The sequence below is a fragment of the Phoca vitulina genome, unplaced genomic scaffold, assembly GCF_004348235.1.
Source record: "Phoca vitulina isolate PV1807 unplaced genomic scaffold, GSC_HSeal_1.0 scaffold1, whole genome shotgun sequence".
Lineage (NCBI taxonomy): Eukaryota > Metazoa > Chordata > Mammalia > Carnivora > Phocidae > Phoca > Phoca vitulina.
Genome location: NW_022589704.1, coordinates 38,588,089 through 38,612,969, shown reverse-complemented (window position 1 = coordinate 38,612,969; position 24,881 = coordinate 38,588,089). Strand labels below are relative to the sequence as shown.

Below are 24,881 nucleotides of genomic sequence, written 5' to 3'. Positions count from 1 at the left end.
TTGGAATCAAAGAACCCTAGGATATATACTACTCAACATGTAATAAAAGCATTTAGGTAACTAGCAAAATCTTACCACATATCTGTTGCTGTGGTAATAGGATCATAGTTCAGGATTTCTGGAGCTGAAAGCAAAAATAAAATTCAAATTCAATACTGACAAATTTAAAAACATGAAAATTATTTTATAATAAATTAAAACTGGTTTTAATTTTAAAGACCTAGTAACATCAAATTAATAGAAATTTAGCATAGTATTAATTACCCTGTGATTAGACATTTAAACATATCTAATGTTGAGCAAATTGTATAACCAGATGGTTCGAAAGCACAAATAATATTCTTGGAGTAACCAGTAGCTATGTAGGGTTTTTTGGTTTTTTTTTTTATTAAGATCAATCTTAGGAAAAATAATTATGAAGTAAAATTTTAGACACTAGAATCCTTTTAAAAATTTTAGTTTTATTACTCTATGTTAAGAGTTAGCTTGTGTTATTTTATTATACTAAGTTTTTCTTTTCAGGGTAAAGAGAATCATATGTATTTACAATAACATAATGAACAAATTATGCTTCCTAGAAGTGCTTTAAATTTTCAAGTAGATTAAATATCCCTCTTAAACTATCAAAAACCTAAATTCCTATGCAATTAATTTCCCCCCTTTTCCTTCCCCACCAGTTTTTTTAAGTGCAAAATAAATATTCTATATTTTGTAAACATTATCACAAATTTCAAATTAGTAGGGTCCAAACTAGAATTTATGCTTGAATAATAACTTTGTTATTTCACAGCAGTTTCATAATTTCTCCAAAGAGAAATTGTTTCCTAAAGCCTAATGTTTTTATTAATAAAGACTCTGAGTCATATATATGTCAGTTTCTGTCTGTCACACAATCTACAACCTGACACACACTTCTGTGAGCTGTGTTATCTATAATTACAATCATTTATTCTAGAACATTATAGCCCCCATTAGCATTCAAAAGTTAGTCATTTGCTTTGTTTTCATTTCAGGAAATGCAGCCACCTTGCTGAGAAGCACCTGTTCTGTTTAGTTGTATCTTTTCAATGCTCACATGGGGATATCAATATGAGCAACAACAAAAAAGCGTAAAAAGATTGTTACTATAACTTAAGATACTTCTTTTTTTTTTTAAGATTTTATTTCTTTATTTGACAGAGAGAGAGAGAGCACAAGTAGGCAGAGTGGCAGGCAGAGGGAGAGGGAGAAGCAGGCTCTCTGCTGAGCAGGGAACCCGACACGGGGCTCGATCCCAGGGTCCTGGGATCATGACCTGAGCTGAAGGCAGACACTTAACCGACTGAGCCACCTAGGCACCCCTAAAATACTTTAAACTTATGTGCTGCTTTATAGAACTTAAAATTTTTTTCATCTGCATCATCTAATTCGTTGATATAGTACAATATCCCTATATTATCTAATCATAGGATCTTTTTGGCATCTTTTTTCTTCAAAATCCTCCTTTTACAATCCTCACATTTTTAACACAGCAGCAACGAAGAGCAAGCAGTCCTGCTAACAATTCTTGCAAAACTGAAGATAATGTATATTGTAAACAACTTCAGAGTTGGGACCAGGACAGAAGTAGAAATGTTGGCACTCTAGCCAACAGCCAGGCTTCAAAGGCAATAATGGACCACGTGACTCTCTGTTTTCCTCTTTTTCTTTTTCTCCTGTTCCCTAATTTCCCCTTTACCCATTCTTCTTTATGTACAAAGCCTTTACACACAAACATTAACTTCTGGACTTATATGGCCAATGTCCTATGAATTGTTGTAAATGTCTCAATAATCCTATGTATGCTAAAGTTCACATTTAGATGTGTCATAACCAAATTTCAATGCATTAAAATACCTGAGCTAAATATATCCTGGAATTACATGCTCTAAAATATAGGTTTATAGAGGTATCATTTAGTTGATAAATTTCAAAATGGTGTAGAAAATAAAAAGAAATTCTTACCTAAGTATTCTGGCGTTCCCATGATTTCCCGAAGTTCACAAGCATTCCCTATTTTTCGAGACATTCCAAAATCTACAATTTTTATATCTCCAAGAGGGTATATGCTGCTCAATAATATATTCTGTGGCTAAATAAAGCATAATAAAAAATGATAAGTAATATACAACAATAAAAGAATACTAGTCCCAGATTGGAGGTAAATTAAGTGTTTAGCTATTACACATTTCATTGAATCATTCACCAAACATCTGCTGAACTACTTATTTAGGAAATGCTTTACACTCAATGATAAATAAAGTTAAAAATATACTCAGACGATTCTTAGTTTGGACAAAAAAGTTAGATGAATATTTGGATTAATTGACTATGAGATATACTCAGTAATAAAGACTATTTAAATCTGCCTATTATAAAGTTTAAGAAGCTTTTACTGTAGAGATGATATTTAAGCTGAACCTTATAGGATAAATAGGAGTATGTCAGTTCGAAAGGCACTCTAGGGAACAGCATGAAAGAAGGAATGAAGGAATAAAAAAGTATACATTTCCAGAAACAGAAAATGGTCCAGTAGAGTATGATGGTTCTGGGTCTGACTGTTGCCAGGTTTTTAGCTTAGACAATAAGAGATACGGATGTATGGAAGGTTTCAGCCATTGCTTCCCAGAACTATGTGACTTTGCTTTACAAAGCAAAGGCCTGAGGTCAATTACAAAACTCCCTGCCACTGTCATAACCCATATAGCTGCCAAGGTGCTGCTCCCAAAGTCTGCGAGAAGAATCATAAGTCTAACTTTGGGAAAACCCCATGCTTGTTTATTATTAAATCACAGAGATATTAAAGAAGAGGAGGCAAGGGTAATTAGATCTATTGTCAATCACAGGCTTTAGGATATATAAAGCCAAGTTTATTTGCCATCCCTGACTGCAAATGCTGCGTGGTGTTACATAATACACGTGACTAGTCTGTCCTTAGCAGGAAAAAAACCCAACAGGAAGTTTGTGGGGGCATGATTATCCTGATATTAACGATATTGTTATTTTTCTAATATCTTATTTGTAAGGGACATGGCAGGGCTATTAGATAGTAAGTACTACCCCTCCTCCATGGGGGGGCCCCACAGAGACGAACAGATTTTCTTTTTCTTTTGAAAAATGGGATAAGATAAAGAGAAAAAGTAAGTCTAGTTTGAGACATGTACATTTTAAACTTTCTACAAGATATCCCAATGGTATCTAATCTACAGTTGGAGAAAATAATTTGGAGTTTAGGAGAGAAGCCTGGGCTATAGGGAAGAGAACTGGAAATCATCATTATTGTGAAAGTGATAGGAAAGGACAAAGGATCATGCAACATGGAAAGTGTAGAGAAAGAGAAGAGTCCAATGTTCAAAAAATGAGAGACAGAGTGATTGAAATTTTGGATGGCTGTGGAGGAAGGATACGGAGAAAGGATAATAATATAAGAGGCTAAAGTGGTTTTTCAGGGCTTGAGGAGTAAGTGGCCTGAATGCTCTGGGGGGGGCAAAAAAGAAGAAGAACCAAAAGACTAAAAGTCTCAAGGTAAAGATGAATGAATATAATGGGAGCAAAGAAATGAGGCCTAGTAGGAGGTTATCTTCAGAGATGGAGATCAGACTAAAGTATTTAGAGGTAGGACCATTTTACAAGATGAGAAAATCCAGTGTGTAAGAGTGAGATGGAGTAGAATGACTGAAGGATTAGAACATGGAGAAATGATGGTTTTTAAGAACCCAGTGATTAATTTGAGCTGCTCATACATGCGGTCTTCTCCTCTCTGCCAATACAAAATTCAGTCCCTGTAGCACATGGGTAAACAAAGACTGCACCACTGCAGTACAGAGGGGCATGATCTGACTGTTGCTTCCTACCACTACCAGCTTGCAATTATGCATCCCAAGAGCAGAAGGAACAAAGATGTTGTGTTACTTAAAATCATGTTACATTACCTTTAAATCAAGGTGAACAATGTTATTCTGATGTAGATAACAAACTCCTTCAAGTATTTGTTTAATGAGTCTGACAATGTCATTTTCAGAAACCATTTCAGCCAGCTCAGGTAAACACAAGTTGAAAATTTCTCCACCTGCAGCACTGAAGTGAAATTCAAATAATAGAAACTTGAAAAATCATTGACCTAAAAATGACAACTTTTAAATACTGTGTAACTGTTAAGTAAAAGACGAAGCTATCTAAACTTTAGTCTCTCTATATCGATACATATACTTAAGAAATTGGGGGAGGGAAGGGTGAGAGAGATCTTTAAGGTAGAAAGTAAATGACAAGAATATTTCAAATTTTGAGTACTGATACTTGTATAATAAATAAAACTAAATTGCTTTATAATTCAAGAATATTATAGTCTGCTTTAACAATGCAATAAAAATAATAGCTAATACTCTGAACTCAGCTCTGCTCTTCATTTTATTCATTTATATATAGATATAAATATCATCTCTTTTGATTCTCATGACAACCATGTGGGGTAGGTAGTTATTATTTCCATTTTACTGATAAAGAAACAAGTACAAAGAGGTTAAGTTACTTGTACAAGGTCACATGGTAAACGGGGAACCAGAATCTGAAGCAGTATGATATGGGTGAAAATCTGCATTCTTAACCAATACCCTGTATTGCAGCTTCACAAATCTTTTATTATTTTTTTTAAAAGAACTGAAAATCTAAAGAATGTTGACAAAGGCATAGAAAGAAGTCCCTAGGTTTGGAATCAAACAATATAAATATAAATCCCGAATCTGTTATTTACCAGCAATATAGCTTAGGATCAGTCACTTATTTGGCTTTCCCCATCTGTAAAACTGAATCAAAATCACTGAATTCAATAGATTTTTTTTTTGAGGGCTAAATCTAAAAAATTTCAAAAAAAATCTAGGTGGTTATTCAACAAATTTATAAGGTATGTTTAAGAATATCCCAAGTAAAGCATATTCTATGTGGTAAAATAGGACAGTGTCTGGCATGTAGAAGGTGTTCAGTAAAAGTGTTGAATGAATGAATGAATGAATGGGCAGTCATTCTTCAGAGTGGCTGAAACTGAAATGCAGAAGTCTCATTGGTTGTCAAGAGGAAGAAGCATGTCATATGTATTAGGAGCTAGAAGAAGAAAAAATAATGGTGGTCAATTTGAGTCCTACACTGAAAGTCACAGGACTGACCCTTTACATTGCAGATATAACATATAACTAAGCCATCTCTACCAATCTGTGCCAGTTAGAGGATGCAGAGATTTGCTGCTTTGCACTTTACTATATTCCAGAGAAAACTGTGTGGGACAGCTGGTAAGGAATACTTGTGAAAACTCCAATTATACTGACACTTCAACTTCTCCTAACTCCTGAAACTCCAAGAGAATTCATAAAAAACTAATACCTGTCTCAAGGTATCACGGTAAAGACAATCTGAGTATTAAAAAGTTAGTTTGCTATAAAACTTATAGAACCAAACTTGAAAATAACATATAGGAAGACAATATTAAAAATTCATGTTCACCTACAAAATAAATCAATCTTTACGAATAGTTGTATATAGACTGCCCTTGGTAGTCCCTTGGTCTACAGGTCAGATGTTTACTTGTCACAGCCCTGCTCAAGGTCTCCTGAGGGAAGAGGGACTCCCCAGGCCAGATTGCCAATGACACCCTCACTCCTTCCCTTTCTGGTTACATTTTTTAATGAAACAAATCCTCTTAAAACAGAAGTGGTCTAAATATTCCTGCAAAGATATTGCAGATAATATTACTAATGCAATCATAAGCAGTAAGAAAATGAAGAGATGATGCTTTAGATTCTTAGAATGAGTCCTGTGCTCAACAAGAATTATTTGATAAGAAACCAGACAAAATAATTTGAAATATAAGAAAACTATATAAAATATGGATTTACAACCACTATTAAGATATGAAAATCCAGGGTGTAAAAGTGAGATGGAGTAGAATGACTGAAGGACTAGAACAGGCAGGAATGATGGTTTTTAAGAAGCCAGTGACTAATTTGAGCTGCTCACAAATGTGGTCTTCTCCTCTCTGCCAATACAAAATTCAGTCCATGTAGCCCACATTCACCAAATTTAATTCAACAACCAGAACCCTCCATTAATTCAAAAATTCAAAAAATATAAGAAAACAAACTAAGAAAAAGAATATGAAGCACTCCCTGGTGCCTAGGACATAAGAGATAAGACAGCAGTTTGCTTATAGGGGTACCTACTGAAATTCAAGACTGCCTGGGTTCCATTCTGGCTCTGCTGCTAACTAGCTGCATAAATTGGGACAAAATGTTGCCTCTGTTTCCTTTACTGTAACACAATGATACATGATGGATAACAACAGCTCCTGCTTCACTGGATTGTTGTAAGAATTAAATTAGATAAGCCATATAAATTATTGGACATAATAGATGTTTTAGAGATCAAAGCAGATCTATAAATATTTATCACAGTGTCTGACACATGGTAAATATTCAGTAAATATTAACTATTATAATAATGAGTCAACAAATTTTAATTCCAAGCCTAGTGAACATCTAGCTTTTCTGAATTTGGGAGCTTCTTACTGAATTCTGATTTTTAAAGGCAATTTAAAAAGTGTTTGCTAAATTAAAATTCATTTTTAGAAACATATTATGCATATAAAAATACACACAATATATTCTTAAGTGAAAAAAGAGAGTTACAATAGAGTACTCCCAAACTCAAAATTTTGTTTCTAAAGGTACATAGACACAGACCAAAAAATAAGAATAATTCTAAAATATAGGAATATGCCATAAAAGTTACCACAATTTACATATGATTTCTATCTTCTACATCCTCTAAATTTAACACAATACATAGGTATTACTTTTGTAACCAGGAAAAGTATCCTAAGGGCTTTTGTCTGTTTCAATAACAAAATTAAACAATTATTATGATTGCCAGCTAATCAGATTGTCTCTTCTTTTCAGTTTGGCAAGCTGACCAATGTCTTTTGTAGGATTGCCATTTTTCCCATAAAAGAGGGATGTAGGTAGAGCTATGGGAAATGGAAAATTAGGAGGAGGTAAGAGGAGGGAAAGAACAGATAACACAAGAAGCAGACGGCAGAAGTTAGCAGAAACTAGAAGCATAAATGGAAGCAGTGAGTAGTAGACAGGCAGATGCTTTGTTAAAACAAGCCACCCAAGAGCTGTGACTAGTGAGAAGAAAAAAATGCCTCTATAATCAGAAAAGACACCTATATCATTATCATTGCGTTGGAAGGTATATTCAGGTATATCTCTTCTCTGTTAGAAGAATTTGCACCCTGATGGGACATCAACCAACAAACTTAGAAACCTGGGAGCGTTTGCATTCATTTGCTTATGTATTTGTATATATGTTATGTGTGTGTGATAATAGTACTTTAGTATAATTACACTGTCATGCAAACCTATGTGTATATACCCTCTTTCAAATGGTTCAGTACATGTGGTAAAATGTCAACAATTGGTAAATCAAACGAAAGAGTATGTCAATTGTACTGTTCTTTCAACTTCTCTGTAGATTTGAAATTTTGTAATAAAAAAGTCAAGGAAGAAAAGTATGTAGGATGGTTTGAGGAGGGGATCAGATTGGTAATTGTTTATTAGAGTAAAAGATCTCACTGTTTTGTTTTCACCATATAAAACAACTAAGCCTGTCTGACCAAATTTTTACCTTTGAGATTATCTGATGTGACAATGCCACCCCGAAAGTGATAGGAACGGTAATTAAACAAAAGTTCTAGTAATAAATTTTAGTAGGTCTTAGTTGTTCTAGTAAGAAATTATTTTAATCCATCTACACATTTATTGAGTGCTTGCTACACTTCAGCCATGAGGTACAGTCCTGCCCTTACAGAATTCAGTTTACTGGGTAGGGTGCCTGAATCAATGTTCAGAGTATGGACAAGGTCCAACCGTTAAATGTGTCAAAATGTTTTGATATATCTTGTTGCTGCTATTTAGATAAACCCCCCAAAGAAAATTTTATGAAAAGTAGTCAATGCTCCTATTTATTTACCCTCCAAAACTAGTATTCCATTACTGTGTTTGAAAAATGTTAGCTAATTTTCACATACTTCAAACATGCAGTGTCATACAAGTAGCTAATTTTTTAAAGGTTAGGTGAAGAATCTGATCAATCACAAAATGTATGAAAAATGAAGTCATGTTGGTAGTACTGTGGGTATTTCTACAATTCTAATTTATTTTGAAGGTGCTATAATATACCTTAATTGGTATGTTGGTATTATGGGAAATGTAAATAGTATTCATTTTTAAATGAACTATTGGTCAGTTTAACATTTTGCAAAATAAGCATTTTCATATTTAGAAGTTGATTCCAGGCAATCAAATTTCCTGGTACAAAAATATATTGATTTTTTATAAATATATAAATAAACCTCTTCATCCTTAAAATAACTGAATACTAAAATTAGGCTAATATACTTTTAAATTCAAAAAAGCAATGATGCAGTTTAACCACTAAAAAGGATTATTATATTTATAATGCATTTTTTTTCTAAAATGAATACTTAATTTCTTTAGTTTATTATGAAATAGATTTCTTTTATAAACAACTATCAGAGCTTAAAGCATACTAAACATAAATTTAGCTAATCTCTTCCAACCATTGCAGATATTCAAACACATTTTACATACATACAATAAATGTGTCAGACTGTCACTCAATAAAAGTACTATTTTAGAGTCCCATGTGAATATACTGGTTAACAAGCCAGTTGGCTTAACCATGCTCTACCCCTCCTCATGCTTAACCTGATGAAATGTTGAATATTTGGGTGTTTTCAGCTTTTCAATGACTTGTGAGAAGAGATACATTTTATTTCTTATTGCTATAATTCCAAACAGTTTTTCACATGTTACACAATACTAAATATATGGGTTTCTTCAACAAACAATGTGGTAGGCAGGGGCACCTGGGTGGCTCAGTCGTTAAGCGTCTGCCTTCGGCTCAGGTCATGATCCCAGGTCCTGGGATCAAGCCCTGCATCAGGCTCCCTGCTCCGCAGGAAGCCTGCTTCTCCCTCTCCCACTCTCCCTGCTTGTGTTCCCTCTCTCGCTGTGTCTCTCTCTGTCGAATAAATAAATAAAGTCTTTAAAAAACAAAAAACAAAAAAAAACAATGTGGTAGGCATACCTTCACCTTCATGCAAATTCACCCTTCTACTCTCCATGAGTCATTTCCTTGGATGTGTTTTTCAAATAGATGGATAAAATATGTAAATGATTTCAATTCTATTTATCCATCAGATAGTTTTGCACAAAAACTCATCAACTTTCTATGCTATAAAGCAATGAAAGTTTACTTATTTTACCACATCCCCCAAATGTTGTGTTGTCATTCATTTTGTGTGTGTGTGGTTTAATTAGTTTTTGTGTGTGAAAATATTCGAATATACACTATGTCTTTCTAATATTTTATCAACAGAAATCTTTACAAGTTCTTGTCATACTTTCATCAATCCTGTTCTTGATATTTCAAGTCACCTTATCCCACCAATTAAAATAAGTACAATAAATTTACTTAAATTTATTAAAGTGTATACTTACTATTCCAGTATCAAAATGATTTCACTCGCATTTTCATAGACTTCATGAAGATTAATTACATGAGGACAAGACTTTGCTAATTCAAGTATGGCAATTTCATGTAGAATCTCTGCTCGACAATCCTGCCCTCTTCTTCTCTTTTTTAGAAATTTTGCAGCATATTCTTGGCCAGTAGATTTTGATATACACTGTCTAACCACAGCAAATTTTCCTCTGGGGGAAAAATGAGGACAATCAATTTTAATGTTTGCATAAAGAACAATATGAGTATAATACAGACACAGTTATAACTTGAACTTAAGAGTTAATCCTTTCAAACAACTATGCTATCAGGAACTTATCTATGTTCTCTTAACTGAATCAAATACTACATGTACTTTTATAAAATTTATAGTACTATCACATAAAAATTAAAATGGCAAATGTAATAACTGGATAAGACAGAATTATATTTGTTCATCACTATTAATATAATACATCATCATTGTAGGGGGAGATCTCATCTTCATACTAACTCCATGCCATACTCTTGATACAAATTTTTGGGTTTAAATACTGTAATAATCCTATATAGTAAGTGATATTCCATTTTGCAGACACCAGAGAGTATATGTATCTTGGTCTATTTCCAAAGACTGTACCCTTAATAGAGTACCACACTAACTCTCTAATCAAAATAGCTTCCTTCTAAAACAAAAAATTAAAATGAATGCAAAAATGAGTATTTGACATTTAATTTTATTAATGTAATCACTTTGCCTTTCAACACCACTTTTGACAATCTTTGAAGTTTTCTATCACTAATTTAGCAGTTGTTTTACCAGTAAACCTCTTAATATTGCCCAGTGGCCTATGAAGCCTGTAACAGATATCAAAGGTATATGTGTCCTATGGAGAGTATCCAGAGATAACTTCACGATCAACTAAGAAAATTAATAGTTATCAACAGCTACCGATTAAGGTCATGTTTATCATTTTAGGAATAAGTATGTGTTTAGCTCTTTCCAATAGAAGTGCTTAGCATCTCAGCCAAAACTTAAAAAGACACAGGCAAAATGTGTACTCTAAGCCTATATTTGCCCAAAATCTAGTTTCCCCAAAGACCTAAAGCTATCTTGAGTAAGACTACTTTAAGAAACTAATAAAGGCTACTGACTGCCTACCCAGAAAAATGTACACATACCCTTAAATAGAAAGCTTCACATACAATTCCAGAGGGTTTTCAGATTTCAAAGCCCATCTATAAACCTTCTAAACCTGAGTCCTAGGGATCTAAAATTAAGAACCTGTATCTTAAGGCTCAAATTACTTTGTAGATACTAACAAATGAGGTATAAATAAAGGGTCTTTAGAGAAGAACTTTTGTTCCACAACTCTTCTTTCCCCAATTCAACTTCTAACACAGAATATCAGGTGCTTGGCAAGGAAAACTTGGTATTTGGGGTGGGGATAGGGGACAAAATAAATTGCCTGATTGTATTTTACTTGCTATTCTTAAGGGTCAGGATGACAAAGATTCCAACTCTTTATTTTCCAAATTTCTTCAATATTGGCGCCAGTGAAAAGCACTGGAAACCAAGCTGAAAAAGTATAGCTAATACCAAAAAAAAAAGGTGACCAAGCTATAATTTGACTCTTCTACATTTATCAAAACTACATCAACTCAATAAATTTGTATGCACAAACCTGATTCTTAGAAAGACCTTTCCTTTAAGATCTGAAATGTCTAACTTAAACTATAAGATACTTTTTCACTGTACGCAAAAGCAATGCAGATCAATGCATTTCAATGAGCACACAAAAAGGTCATCAGTCTCTACTTTGTATTCAAACCACCCATGTTTATAGATTTTATACTGGATAAATTGAATCAGACTAAGATTAAATGATTCCTGAAAGGTCATATATGGAATTGTAGTGCCAAGAATTGAACTATGGAACGTGAATTCCTAGCTTTCTCTTCTAACCACTACAAAACAATTCCTTCCTTTAAGATAGTTTTTTTTTAAGAAGTACAACTCACTTCTGCCAATTCTCACTTAGATTTAGAAGTGAAAACGTGTCTAAAACAGAAAGGAAATTTTGAGTTTTATGAAGAAATTCACCTTGTAAAACTTAGTAAACAGAAACTAGTTAGCCAAGACAATTGTGCATCTGTAAAAAAAGTTTATACTACCAATTGTGACAATTAAATTCTGCTGTAATTTTACAATTGGCAAGCCAGAATTTTCTCAGGAACAACGAGCAAAATTAACTAGTAACACCTTTTTATCTAAATTCTTTCATGTATTCTTACAAGGCTTTCTTAAAACAAGTACAGAACTCATTAATCTAGTACAAAGGTGACCAAATGATATTGGTAATTATTTATCTGTCAGTATTTACGACTAAGTAAAAGCCCCATGAGGGCAGAGACCCTGTCTGTCCTAATTACTACAGTTATTATAAAATCTACACTTTGGTAACACGTAACAGGAACTGAAATACCTATTGAATGAATGCAAGAGTTATGCACCTACTATAATACCATATACTGTGTTATTTTGCGTCCTGTGCTTAAAGCATTTATATTTTTAAAGCTTTTTTAAGATTCCAATAACATTTTACATATATATTCATTTATATACTGTTAATTACCATAATTATCAGATGACTTAGGAAGAAAAAAGTATTTGTTTCCCATTCTAAAATGCTAATTGTGGTTTAGAAGTATGAAAAATAATCTTTTATACATTATGTTCCTGTATCAAATTTAACAGAAACATTTAAGAAAATTAAAAACCCTTAACAATAATACTTAATTCATACCCTAAAAATGCAAAACTGACTAGATTTCCCAGCAGTGAAAAGGTCTAGTAGTTAGCCTTCTGCATTCTAGAATAGACAATAAAATGTGAAGGGGGGGGAGGGTAAGCCACAAAGGAAGCTACGTTTATTTCTGCATCTGCCTCACCCTTCTAACCACAAGAAGTCCTAAGGAACCTTGCCTCGGTTGGGGGAGGGGTGGAAAAAAAACTTGCCCAACATGTTAAAAAACAGGAACAATGCAAAGTTTTTTGAGAATGGTCTAAAATGAACTGTTAACTTTTACATATTTTCTTTTAGTCTGCTAAAGGAAAATAAATTCTTAAATACTAACATCTTAAAATGAATTAAAAAAAAACAGGTGATTCAGAAAAATCAACTTGATTTACAAAGAACTTTGTAATTCACCACATGCTAGAATTATGTTTACATACTTAAAATGTAAAGCCTCAGAAGAAACAATATTATGATCCTAATTTTCATTTTGCATTAGTACTGATATTAAAATTGGTAACAATATTGGAAGAACTTAAAGGAAGTTATTGGTCGTGAAAGATCATGATTTCAATTGATCAAGTTTTACTAATTAGAAATATCAGTATTTACCACAGGACTCATTAGCCCACATCAATTTAAAGAATAATGTTAGGTCTCTTTCCTAAAGATATTAGAAGATGGGATATTAGCAAACTGAACTTGTTTTAATCACATTCTATCGTTTTTGCTCTAAAATGTTAAAAAATATACCTGATTCAAGTTTATGCTCGTTATTTATGATAGTACCTCATTTATAAAACCATTTAGAATTATTAATAGTGTCCTCCTCAAAGTTTAAGTTCTCCAAAACTCCCAAAGGAAAAAAATATTTTATAGACTTTCAAGCCACGTGATATCCCTATTTTGCAAAGTTAATTTAATAAACATATGTACATTTACCCATCAAAATAGTAACTTAGAAATATGGGAAAGAATACCCTTTATTGTGCATACTGTTCAAGGCTTTTCATATTCAGTTACCTGTTCAAAGCAGTTTTCAAACATTTTTTCAAATAGAAAGAAACTTGGAGTCATCTTAATGAAAAGGAAACCACACAACTAAGTATATGACACAACTTTAGATCCAGAGTAAAGACAGGTCAACTGACTTCCAGTTTAACCTGTTTTTTACTAATATACTATATATGGCATATTTGACATAGCTGTTTTTAAAAAAAAAAAAAAAGGAAAGAAAACTCCTAAGAGAATCTTAAGCTACCTCAATAAAGCTTTATGATAGTCTAGATGTTAAGATATTGACCAAACTGTGTCCACTCTAGGCCTTCTTATTTTAAGACTGACAATGAAAAATGCAGAGTGGTCCAGACGAAGGTAACTAGATCAAAGATGGCTGTCTGGAAATTAGGTCGTAAGATGAGCATTTAAGGAAACTGGCAGTGTTTAACCATATTCAGATCTCTGAAGGATTTATTATATTTATTATAATAATATTACATGCAGCTACAAAAGAAGAACTATGTCTATTGGGTAGATGTTAGCAGAACAGAAAAGAGAACCTTCTGTTCCTAAGAGGCACCCACAAAATGGAACAGACACATTTTGAGGTAAATGAGTTCCCCATCGCTGCAGCATTCAAATTGAAGCTAGATAAACAGCTTGTCAGGAAAATTATTGGAAAGACTGTTGCATAAAGAATTATATTAGAAGACCGCTGACCACCGAAATCCTTCCAGTGCAAAGATTCTATAACTATTCCATGTGAGATATAAGCAACTAAAAGAAACTGACTCCTGTTATGATGCAAAGAGAAATAATTACAGATTTAGAATTAAACAATTTCTTAGAAACATTCTGGAGGGCTTGAAAAACTGTATCTTTCAATACACCATTAAAACACCAGATATTTTGCACATAAAATTAAATAAATAAATATGCCAGGAATTATGAAAAATGCTTTCATATTTAGTTCTTAGTCTAATGAAGTATATATTATCACCCTTATTTGCAAATGAAAGGCTGCATTCAACATCTAACAAGTCTAGGACTTGTTGTTACCTTTCATGTAAAAGATCACCAAAAACAGAATTCTTTTCATGGTTCAGTCAACTTTTATTTTCACATTGAGATTTTCAAATATAAAAACCAATCATACTATCTTACCATACATCTATCAATACAAACATGGACTTAGTAAACCATTTCAAGATAAGCAAACATCTGCCTCCAGAACTAAAATCAAACTAAAGATAGAAACAGATCACCATCTTTCAACTCTTTGTTAAACATCATTTAAGTTCAAAGATGCTGAACATATAATAAATAACTTAGCATTTTTTTACAACTTCCATATATATTTAAATGGTAGTGCTAAATGGTCTTATAATTTCAGGTCACCCCTTGGCCTTAACACTCTGGTTAGGCCAAAACAGATCAGTATTAAGTGTAAGTACAGGGTTTTACTTACAGAACATGCACTCTTCATCATACAGAATTGTATTATCAAATATGAGTTAATTCTTTTTGTTTAATTTAGGAAAAAAGAGGAGGAGACTCTCTATTTTTTTTAGCTCAGCACAATATCCTAGGAATTTAAAAAACTTTTAACAAAAATTGATAGCATTCTACTAAATACTTCACAAATATTAACTAATTTAATCCTCATAACAACCATAGAAGGTAGATACAATTATCTTCATCCCCACTTCTCAGATGAGGAAATTATAGTACTAAGAGGTACAGAAATTTAATTGAGGTCACAAACTTTGGAAATGGCAGAGCCCTAAGCTTCCTGTTGCCATGCACAGCCTCAAAGAAGAACCCTGACCTCCTATTGGGGCTCTGAATCTAGGTGGGATATATCATATAAGCTCACTAATTTTCTACAGATTTGATTTCCAAGTCAGTTAAGACTAGACCCTTATAATAATAGCAGAGATGATGATTTTCTTTCTAATCATTTTTTAAAATGATCAAGTGAATTTTATAGAACTATAGACCCAGAAATCCAAAATATGAATTTAAACAGCAAATACATTATAAAATTTCCTTACCTTCCCAGCTCTTTAGATGTAAGTGTATAAAAATTATTAAAGTTTTCCATTTTCATTGGAGTTTGAGGAGTTGTAGTTATCAAGCCTGAAATACTTCGGCAATCAAATCTTCTCCTCAACATGTTAGATGACTCCCAGATATGCTTCTTTAGTCACTTATTTTTACCTATTTAAAAAAAGAGAAGATACAGGATATAATTTAAATGCAATTAAGAAAAAAAAAGATGTTATCTCAGACAGACAGGATGTACATTACATTTTACAGTTCCAAATACAGCTGTAAGATACAACAAAAAGAAAGAAAGAAAGAAAGAAAGAAAGAAAGAAAGAAAGAAAGAAAGAAAGAAAAAGAAAGAAAGAAAGCAAGCAAGCAAGCAAGCAAGAAAGGAGGGAGGGAGGGAGGGAAGAAGATTTAAACAGCACAGTCTACCCAAAAGGAAGAAAAAAAAGAAAGGCACACACATAAATTCTATTACCTCTATGGTACTTGAACTAACTTAATGGCTTTATTTCAGAATAAAACTACTATAAAAATCCTCAAGACCTCCCAAATTCTTAAAAAATAGTTATAATTTTAATACAAGCAATCATTCAATTTCATTTTTAAACTCTCATTCTTTAAAGTTTTATCTTCACATAAGATTCTAACGAGCAAGGTAATGATTATTCATTTTAAATTTCATTTTACATGGCCAAATTTGATAGTGAATTCACATTTTGTGAGTTAATGACTTAGAATTAGAAATTACAAGAAATAGAACTTGTTTAACAGACTTCCTACATTTCAATATTAAATTCAAATTTTCATAGGTCTTAGAGTTTTTTTCTTTGGTAGAACAAAGCTCTCTAATTTTGTTGGATAAGTTACTGACCATATACAAAGCCTATTCTACAGTTCTATATCTTGAACTCATATTTATCTGCAACTTTGTGATATTTACATGTATTCAGTTTTAACAACAAAACTACCATTTCGTATTAATTGAATTCATATAATAATTGTAGACTATATATTTTATAATAGTTAGGACTTCCTGCTATGTGTATCTAACAAAAGATCCAGTATTATTCTTCTAGCACCCTCTTTCAATAACCCCTTAGGGCTTTTGTTCTTTCTCTGCCACGTTTTTCCTCCACTTATTTCCTACTTGACATGTATTATTCTTTATCTTCCTAAATTCAAATGCCAACTATATTCAATTTAATAAGCAACGTGATAAGAGTTTAGTGCCTTTATTTTCTTGGTTTTATTCTTAAGTCAACAATTTTTTTTCCTCTAAATCCACTTATCTTTGGAGAAACCAAGACCTAACTAGTTTTGGTATACATTTCTAGTAGTCTAAGGGTTGCAGTGTAGCATTCTGAAAATAACATTTGGACTGAATCACATCTGAGTCTGAATCCCATTTATCCATCATACCAGCTAAGAGATCTTACTAAATTATTTAACTTCACTACTGTTATGGACCAATTGTGTCCCTCCCCTCAAAATTCACATACTGAAGTCCTAGCCCCCAATACCTCAGTAGGTAACTGTATTTGGAGTTAGGGCCTTTAAAGCGGTGATTAAGTGAAAAATGAGGTCATTAGGGTGGGCCCAAATCCAACAGGACTGGTGTCCTTATAAAAAGTGATTAGGCCACAGAAACACACAGAAGGAAAACCATGTGAAGACGCAGGGAGAAGAGGACATCTGCAAGCCATGAGAAAGGCCTTAGAAGAAACCAATCCTGCCAACACCATGATCTCAAATTGCTACTCTCCAGAATTATGGGAAAATAAATTTCTGTTGTTTAAGTCACCTGATCTGCAGTACTTTGTTATGGCTGTGTGGGAAACAAATATAGCTACTTTAAAAAAAATTAAAGAAAGAAATATTTCAAATGTATAGGAAGGGATACAAATATCCTAACAAACACTTGCTTTTTCAATCTTATTGCTTTGTCATATTTTGTTTAAATTAAAATAAATAAGACATCACATAGACACAGCTGAAGTTGGTCCCTTCATTCCATCCCCCCGTTTATATTCCCACTAGCACTAGGTGAGAGAGCTTATCATTTCCTTGCCAATGTTTGTCCCATTTAGGCCTTTATTTTTGGCTATTCTAGTGTGATGAAGGGAAATGAAGTTTTGTGTTTTACTTTGCATTTCTCTAATTACTAGTGAGGAAAGCTTCAATTCTGCTTCTTCTAAAGTACGGATTATAATAGAATCTATTTTGCACAGCTCTATGGATTAAAATTAAAATATGATGTACTCATGAAGAATGACACTGGTACAGGGCTAATCATGAGAGTACATCATGATTGTTCAGTAAGTAAATATTGTTAATATTCTACCCAAAGATACTCTCTACACCAACCCTGGCTGTTGTTGAGAAGTTGTACTGTTTCCATATACAAAACTCTCACCCCAGGTTAGCTTAAACTCAACTCGTAAAATTCTGCCTTTTTTAACTGTGTACTTTGTGTACTTTCTTAGATCTGATGGCATGCAGTTACAATGGTCATATATTCCTCTCAGAAAAATCAAAATGGTTACCAATTTCTATGCTCAATCTATTTATTTTCAGGTCATCTTTGGGTTTTGACAATTTTTTTCTAAATTTAAAAGTCTACGAATATGCCTGCTTATGATTGCATTTTATTATACATACATATATACAGAAGGAAGGGATGTACCTGTATCATGGATACAAATTGGGCTACATTCCCAACACTGTCCATCAATCAGGCCTTGGGAAATATAAAAAGTACGTGTCAAATTCAATCATAGAGACAGAGTATAGGCTCTTGATTCTGAGATGTTCACCTCATCTAGATTCTAGAATCTAAGATCTTTATCTCATGCTGTAATATATCAGCTACAAAGTGAACTATTCATAAAAACTCTAGCAGAACTAATTTTATGAGTATTTTCTGCTCTCAAGTTTCCAAAGAGTCAATATGGATCTTAGATGTAGTCAAAGATTTATGCTCAGTGAACTAGGATTTATAATAATGAAAAAAACAAACTTGTTGAATGAATGAACCCTAAAGTCCAAAAAGTGTTTAAATATACCTAAATAATAGGATACTATATACTCGAAAATCATGCTTTCAAAGAATATTTTTAACTCCTGTAATATTAAGTGAAAAAAGGAAGACACAAAAAGTATATACACTATGATAATTTTGTGGCAAAAATATAAAAACAAATAGAAGAAAAAACTGGAAAACTAGGGCAAAATGTTAACAGTGGTTATCTTTGGGTGGTGGGATTATGGCAGTATTTATACTTTCCTAGTATTTAAAGTATCTACACTAAGCAGGTACTACTTTAATAATAGGCAAATAATTAGCAAACGCTTTTGGGTAAAAGAGATGGCTGTGAATATATATCACTAGACTCTAAATGCACAAACTTACCCACTTGCAACAGCAAAATATATCTCTTTACACATTAAGGGTTTACTTGACTGTAGGTTCAAGAACCATTATTGCTCAATTTTTTTAAGGCCAGAGAGTTTTCTCTGCATTTATATAGAGCAGATGGCATTTACTAACCAAATAGTATGTCAGTTCTTATGCAGAGACCATATAAGCATTCAGGGCAAATACTAAACAAGAATTAATGCCTTGTTTAATACTGGATAGAAAAGACAATTTAACAAATTCTGAATTAATGTTATAGTTACAATTCTATATAATGAATAACAATCTGTAACTTTAAGATACACACCTTTATTATGAGTATCACTTGTGAAAATGTAGACTTACCTGGGACTCCCTTCCCTCCCAAAATCTAAAATGTGATATCCAAATATACATATAAATATTGTTTTGTAATATCTATTATTCAGCTATGTTAGAAGGAAAAAGAGCTGATCTTTAAAGGATTGATAAGATAATAAAATAAAGAGGGCCTTATTAAATCAAGCTACTTGAGAGTATTTCCTATTACTGGACATTGCCTTGTGTTTAATTTTTTACCCTAACAAATTTTCCTCCCTTCACATGTACTGTTGGTCATCATAATGCTGAATGTACCCACAGGCGTTTTTATGACTCTAAATGTAGCTGAAAGCAGCACTGGGCAATCAGCAGTTCTTTTAAATACATGTTAATACAAAAATCATTTTTTGAATTGTGATACATTTTACTCTAGCTCTGAATATGCTGGAATACAAGCTATGTCTCAGAAAAAAAGAGCGAGCACATTTCTGAAAACAGAGCCTTACACTTACCTACTTGTTGCTAATATACCTATATTATAGACTGCTTAAGGCACCCATATAGCTAGCACCCTCTAAGTGTATTTTTCCTTCTATTTCCTGCACCTGAACCAGTTGCCACAGCCTAAATATCTTTCTATTTCTTCTCCTTTGGCCAATTTTACTTATAGTGGAGCATGAATGTTACCCTTTGTCTAAACCCTCCACAAACATCTGGTTGCCTGTCACATAAGATTTAATCCTTGGGTACATGAAGGTTATCAGTCAACCCTCTGTGTCTCTGTGTATCTTCCTAAATTTTTCAACAATTTCTCTTTAACTCCAACAATTCCAGACCTTTTCTTTGTTTTCTACCACAATTCACAATTCACATAACTGATTCTAAATTACCAATATGTCTCAATCTATTTGAAATTCATTTTATAACACTTTATTAGGCTATACTAGTAAAAAAAAAAATCTTAAGGGACTTAGTAAGTAAATGTGTGTGTGTGTGTGTGTATAGAGGCACACAATTATAGAAACAATCAGGCACTAGAAACAGTAAGAGGGTAATAGAAGGCAAGATAAAATTAAGCTTCCAAGTATACAGTACCTCAAACTTATTCTCAAAGATTTTTCTTTTATTAATTCCCATCACAATAATTACAGTAAAAATGCAGATATGGATCAGTGAAGGAAGTAACAGAGGAAATGTTAGGCTCGATGTGGACCTTAACTTACTTGAAGGGAGACAGCAATGTGATGTGATCAAAAGTAAGACAAACAACAGTCCCTTTAAAACCTTTAAATAGCTCTATTTAAAAAATATTCATCACAATATTCATTTCGAAGTTATCAATAAAAATGTTTTACAGAAATAGGAAATATCATATACAATATATGATAACATCTAGAGAATTAAATTGTCTGGTTTGATCCCTTAATTAGCCACCCAGTACCTATAAGCTAAAACCCCACTGCATGACACACAAAAGCCTTTGAGGCCAGGTACACACCAGTTTCATTTCCTGCCACACTTTTTTTTTTTTTCCTCTCCATCTCTGTTCTACTTCTCTGCCTGAAATGTTCTCTCTACTTTTCCTTAAAAGGCTGTCTTCTCATACACCCTTCATATCTCAACATAGAAGGTCACCTCACCCAGGAAGCTTTGCCTAAAACCCACAGGTTGGTTTAAATGCCTCTCCTTTACCTTTCAAACAGGAGGAACAGGAGGACCCTCGACATACCTCTTTACTTCAACATGTAACATGTTAGACTACAATTCTCTTTAGTGTCTAAAGGGCAACATTTGCTTTTGTGTCTAAACTCCTAGCATGGTGTCTGGCACCCAGTAGGAATGTCAGCATTTTATAGCTACCAAGTTTTTCCTAGGAAACAGAGGAACTGGAGATTTATTTATCTAGCCTCCATCAAAATAAAGAAAGAACTTTCTGCTAGTGTGGCAGAAGAATCCATTTTTAGTCATTGATTAGAAATAAATGTATTGGCGTAGGGATAAGGATGAAGATGATTTTCAATTTCAAGGAAGAGACTATATTCCTTCTACTAACTGTATTCTAATAACAGGTTTTGTTTGTTTGTTTGCTTCTAAAGATTGAATAAGAAGTATAAGTCAAGAATTTAATCCTTTGAAAATCACAAAAGGAAGCCAGCTAACTAAACTCTAGTCCAACCAGTCTAGTATATACAACCCAAGGGCTGAAGTTCCAGGTAACAACCCCAGGCCTGATTCTATGCCTTCCTTCAGAAGGAAAATTAAACCTTGTAATTTTGAACCAGGATAGGAAGATGTTGAAAAACAGAAATATAGTGGACCAACAAACACACAGTGCTTGTCGCTCATCAGATGGAAAATTAAGTTTCTATTGTAAAATAAAGTACTGTTTACTGACCTCACTGCTGAAGTACTGTTTGTTCAGTAACCATTACAATGTAAAATGGGATATGATCCTTTAAGGATTTAAAGATGAAACTACCACCTCACTGTTAATATCAAAATTTTTAAATGCTTAAAGTATAACTATGCCCTCTTTGGGTGAAGAAGTTGCAAAGGGTCAGGGATGCACCAAAATATACATATAAATATTAAAAGAAACTGATTAATTTAGATGTTTAAAGTGGCACTGAAATTCAAAGTTAAATGTTATTGGAAAAAAAGGATAAATAAATCAAAGAAATTTTTAAAAATTTGACTAAATATGTCTTGAAAATTGCAACATCACAACATATTTATAAAAAATATTTGTAACTTAATTTATAAGTACATTTGTTAGTTGAAATAATCAAAGAAATATCCTTCGAAAATAATCCATCATAGACTATAAACTACTTAAAAATAAAATAATAGAATTTTGTCATCAATATGGTGGAAAACTAAAGCAACTAAAATATTTAAGGTTTTCCCAAGGGGAAAGGAAGTACATAAATGACTGTTAATATTTCTGACATAATCAATACCCACAGAATGCAAAAGAATTCTTAAAAAAAAAAAAAAACAAGATTCAATCAAAATCTTTTAAAAGCAGTAAATCTAGGAGCACTGTTCTTAGCTGCCAATTTTATATACAGGAAATATGCACTACAATATAATGTACATGCAATTTTGAGACAATTTTAGGATTTAGTGACAGTGTTAGCAATTGATTTCCTTGATTCATGGGTTTTAAATTAGGTCTTCTTGAGTACAAGAAATTTTTGATAAGGATATTCTCTCATAATAATCAAACAGCTTCAAAACAAAGCTTTTAAAATATGTTTAAATATTTACTTAACACCAGTAAAGCACTGCCAATGCAAGCTTAAAAATAAAATTGTTTGATTAGAAACATGCCATAAAATGCCTGTATCTTCTTCAGAATTGTTATTAATGTGCTGATACAGTGATCAATTAGTCAAGGTTTGACTTTCCTAAAAACTGATTCTATCTTAACCAAATTGTAATTCACTATTCAGAGTCCAAGAGCAACTACAACCATTCTGCCCACACACAAAAAAGAAATATTTTAATATTACTACTCAAGTTTTACTTTTAAAACTTAAATATATTGCCATGTAAATATATTTCACTTCAATTTTAGATCCATAATTTAGAAAATGATCTAAAAAGCATGTATCTCAAAAATAAAGCAGCTATTAATAACTCCACTTATTAAAATATTAGAAAATTTTAAAAAATGAAACATCTCACAGAAGGATGAATGGGGAAGAAGAGAGGTCTTAAATTAGGGCACTGTTTCTATGGACCAACTTTTTAAAAAATACAAAGTTCTATCGATATGTAGTTTAATACTTATAAAACAAACACTAGAAGTAGTTAAAAACTGCTTCTGTCCAGTTCACACTGGTCAGTGTATCAATGAGAAAGTAGGTTTATTATCTTTTCCTTTAATAAAATCGTGCTCGTGGGCTTAAATTGCCAGGTTACATACATTTGCCACCACTTGCTCAATCATCTCTGTAGACCATGCTGTCTCAGCGCACACGTTCTCAAAGATGAGGACTTAAAGGGGCCGCGCCATATCAAACATCACTGCAAGGTTCAGCATTTCATTGGTACCGGAGGTAAACATTACGTTGGCAAAACAGTAACTGTGATACACAGACCTAATATTATTGAAATTTGACCAGCATGTGGTTGGATTTTTTAAATGTATTTTTCCTTCTTAATTTTAATTTGCAAGTTTATGTCCGAGTGTCTCTTGTCCCATCACAGACGGAGGAAGAACTACTACCAGCTACCAGCTGCCATAAAGTCTCCTCCAACTTTGTCTCTACTTATCCCTCTAAGGGAATGCAAATGAAGCGCTTTTCCCTACAATAAAACAAAGAGCTGGGTAAATTTCAATACTGTAGTCATCACGTAATTGTACAGTTTCAGGATGGCTCATGTACACTTAAGTGATTTACATGGCGTCAAAATAAAATCAGACCGCTGAAAATTACCGAAACAACTGAAATTTGTCTTCTCTATTCAATGGCTTTACAACACTGTTCACAAGCTGTAACTGAAAATGCCCCACAAGATGAGCACAAACTTCCTCGAGACTAAAGGCAGCTGTGAGCAGGACGCGTCCACCAGTCCAGATGTGAACCCGTCCTGTGCCCACACCACAGCTGTGAACGCGGGGGCTGGGGACAGGAAGGACCACAACGACGCGACGTGGAAAGGGGCGCAAGGGAGCCAGTCGCGAAGGGAGCCCCCGCGACATGCGACCCGGGGAGAGCCCGGGCCGCCCAGGCGACGGCGCGCGCGCACACACACACACACACACACACACGCACAGACACGCGCCGCGACTGAGGAGGGGGTTGGGAGGATCACCGGACGCCCCAGCACTGAACCCGAGGGAACTCCAGCCGGAGAGCGGAGAGGGGCCCGGGGCAGTCGGACCACCTGAGGTGCGGCAGTCCCAGTCCGAGTCCACCTCCACCAGGCCGGGGGTCCGGATTCTGAGGAGACTCCGAATCCGCCCACACTGCCTGCATCCCTCCTCGAGACCCCTCCGACGTTAAGGGGGGGGGCGTCGCCATACCCAGGGTAAAGGGGGCGGGTTCAGGGATTCAAAGTCGCAGCCCCGAGCCCACCCACCAGTCGTGGCAGGACCGCGGTCGCGCAAAGCGAAAGACACTGACCGCTCGGGCCGCAGCAGGTTCTCTCGGGGCTGCCCCCTCCAAGGGGGCTCCCGTCCCGCCCCACGCCGGTGGCCACCACACGACTTGTTCTCCAGCTCTAGCCCGGTGAGGCGCCAGGTAGCTCCGAGCGTGGCAGGACCCACTTTTACTCTTCTGGACAACGGCCAACAGTTGTGACCTGTTCCCCTGTGAGGTGGCTCCCGGCGACGGCAGCGGAGACGGTGACCGGAGCTTACAGTTGAGGTTTGAAAACTGCAGCCGCGTTGCGGGGCAGTGCTGTAAGCCAGAACCCACCCCCTCGGCCGGGAGAGCCAGTCCGAGCGCGCACGGAGGGCGTGGCTGTCACGTGACGGGTGGGGCGGGGCGCCGGCCGCGGCGCGTGCTGAGGGGCGGGGCTGGGGGGGCCAGAGCAGTGAGAGGGTGTGGCCGGTGCGGCCGGAGGCTGGGCGGAGCCGCGGAGCAGGTGGGGGCGCAGGGGTAATTAAGGCGAGGGATGGGGGAGACGGGCGCTGGCTGCCAGGGCTGAGCGCAGGACTGTAACTTCGACTGGGTGCCCCATTCCCTGCCTTCAGAGTGAATATGTGCAAA

At 34.6% G+C, this 24,881-nt stretch overlaps 1 protein-coding gene across 1 annotated transcript in view; it reads right to left on the bottom strand.

Moving 5' to 3' along the window:
* Nucleotides 1-24,574, bottom strand: part of STK17B (serine/threonine kinase 17b) — a 31,197-nt gene extending 6,623 nt beyond the window's left edge. Inside the window, exons 1-6 of the mRNA XM_032405775.1 lie at nucleotides 24,294-24,574; nucleotides 15,443-15,608; nucleotides 9,591-9,803; nucleotides 3,951-4,095; nucleotides 1,984-2,110; nucleotides 76-124 (exon numbers count right to left, since the gene is read on the bottom strand). Of these exons, the coding sequence (XP_032261666.1) occupies nucleotides 76-124; nucleotides 1,984-2,110; nucleotides 3,951-4,095; nucleotides 9,591-9,803; nucleotides 15,443-15,564 (656 nt within the window). The 5' untranslated portion in view covers nucleotides 15,565-15,608; nucleotides 24,294-24,574. The remainder of the gene's footprint in view (nucleotides 1-75; nucleotides 125-1,983; nucleotides 2,111-3,950; nucleotides 4,096-9,590; nucleotides 9,804-15,442; nucleotides 15,609-24,293) is intronic.
* Nucleotides 24,575-24,881: the final 307 nt, after the last annotated feature.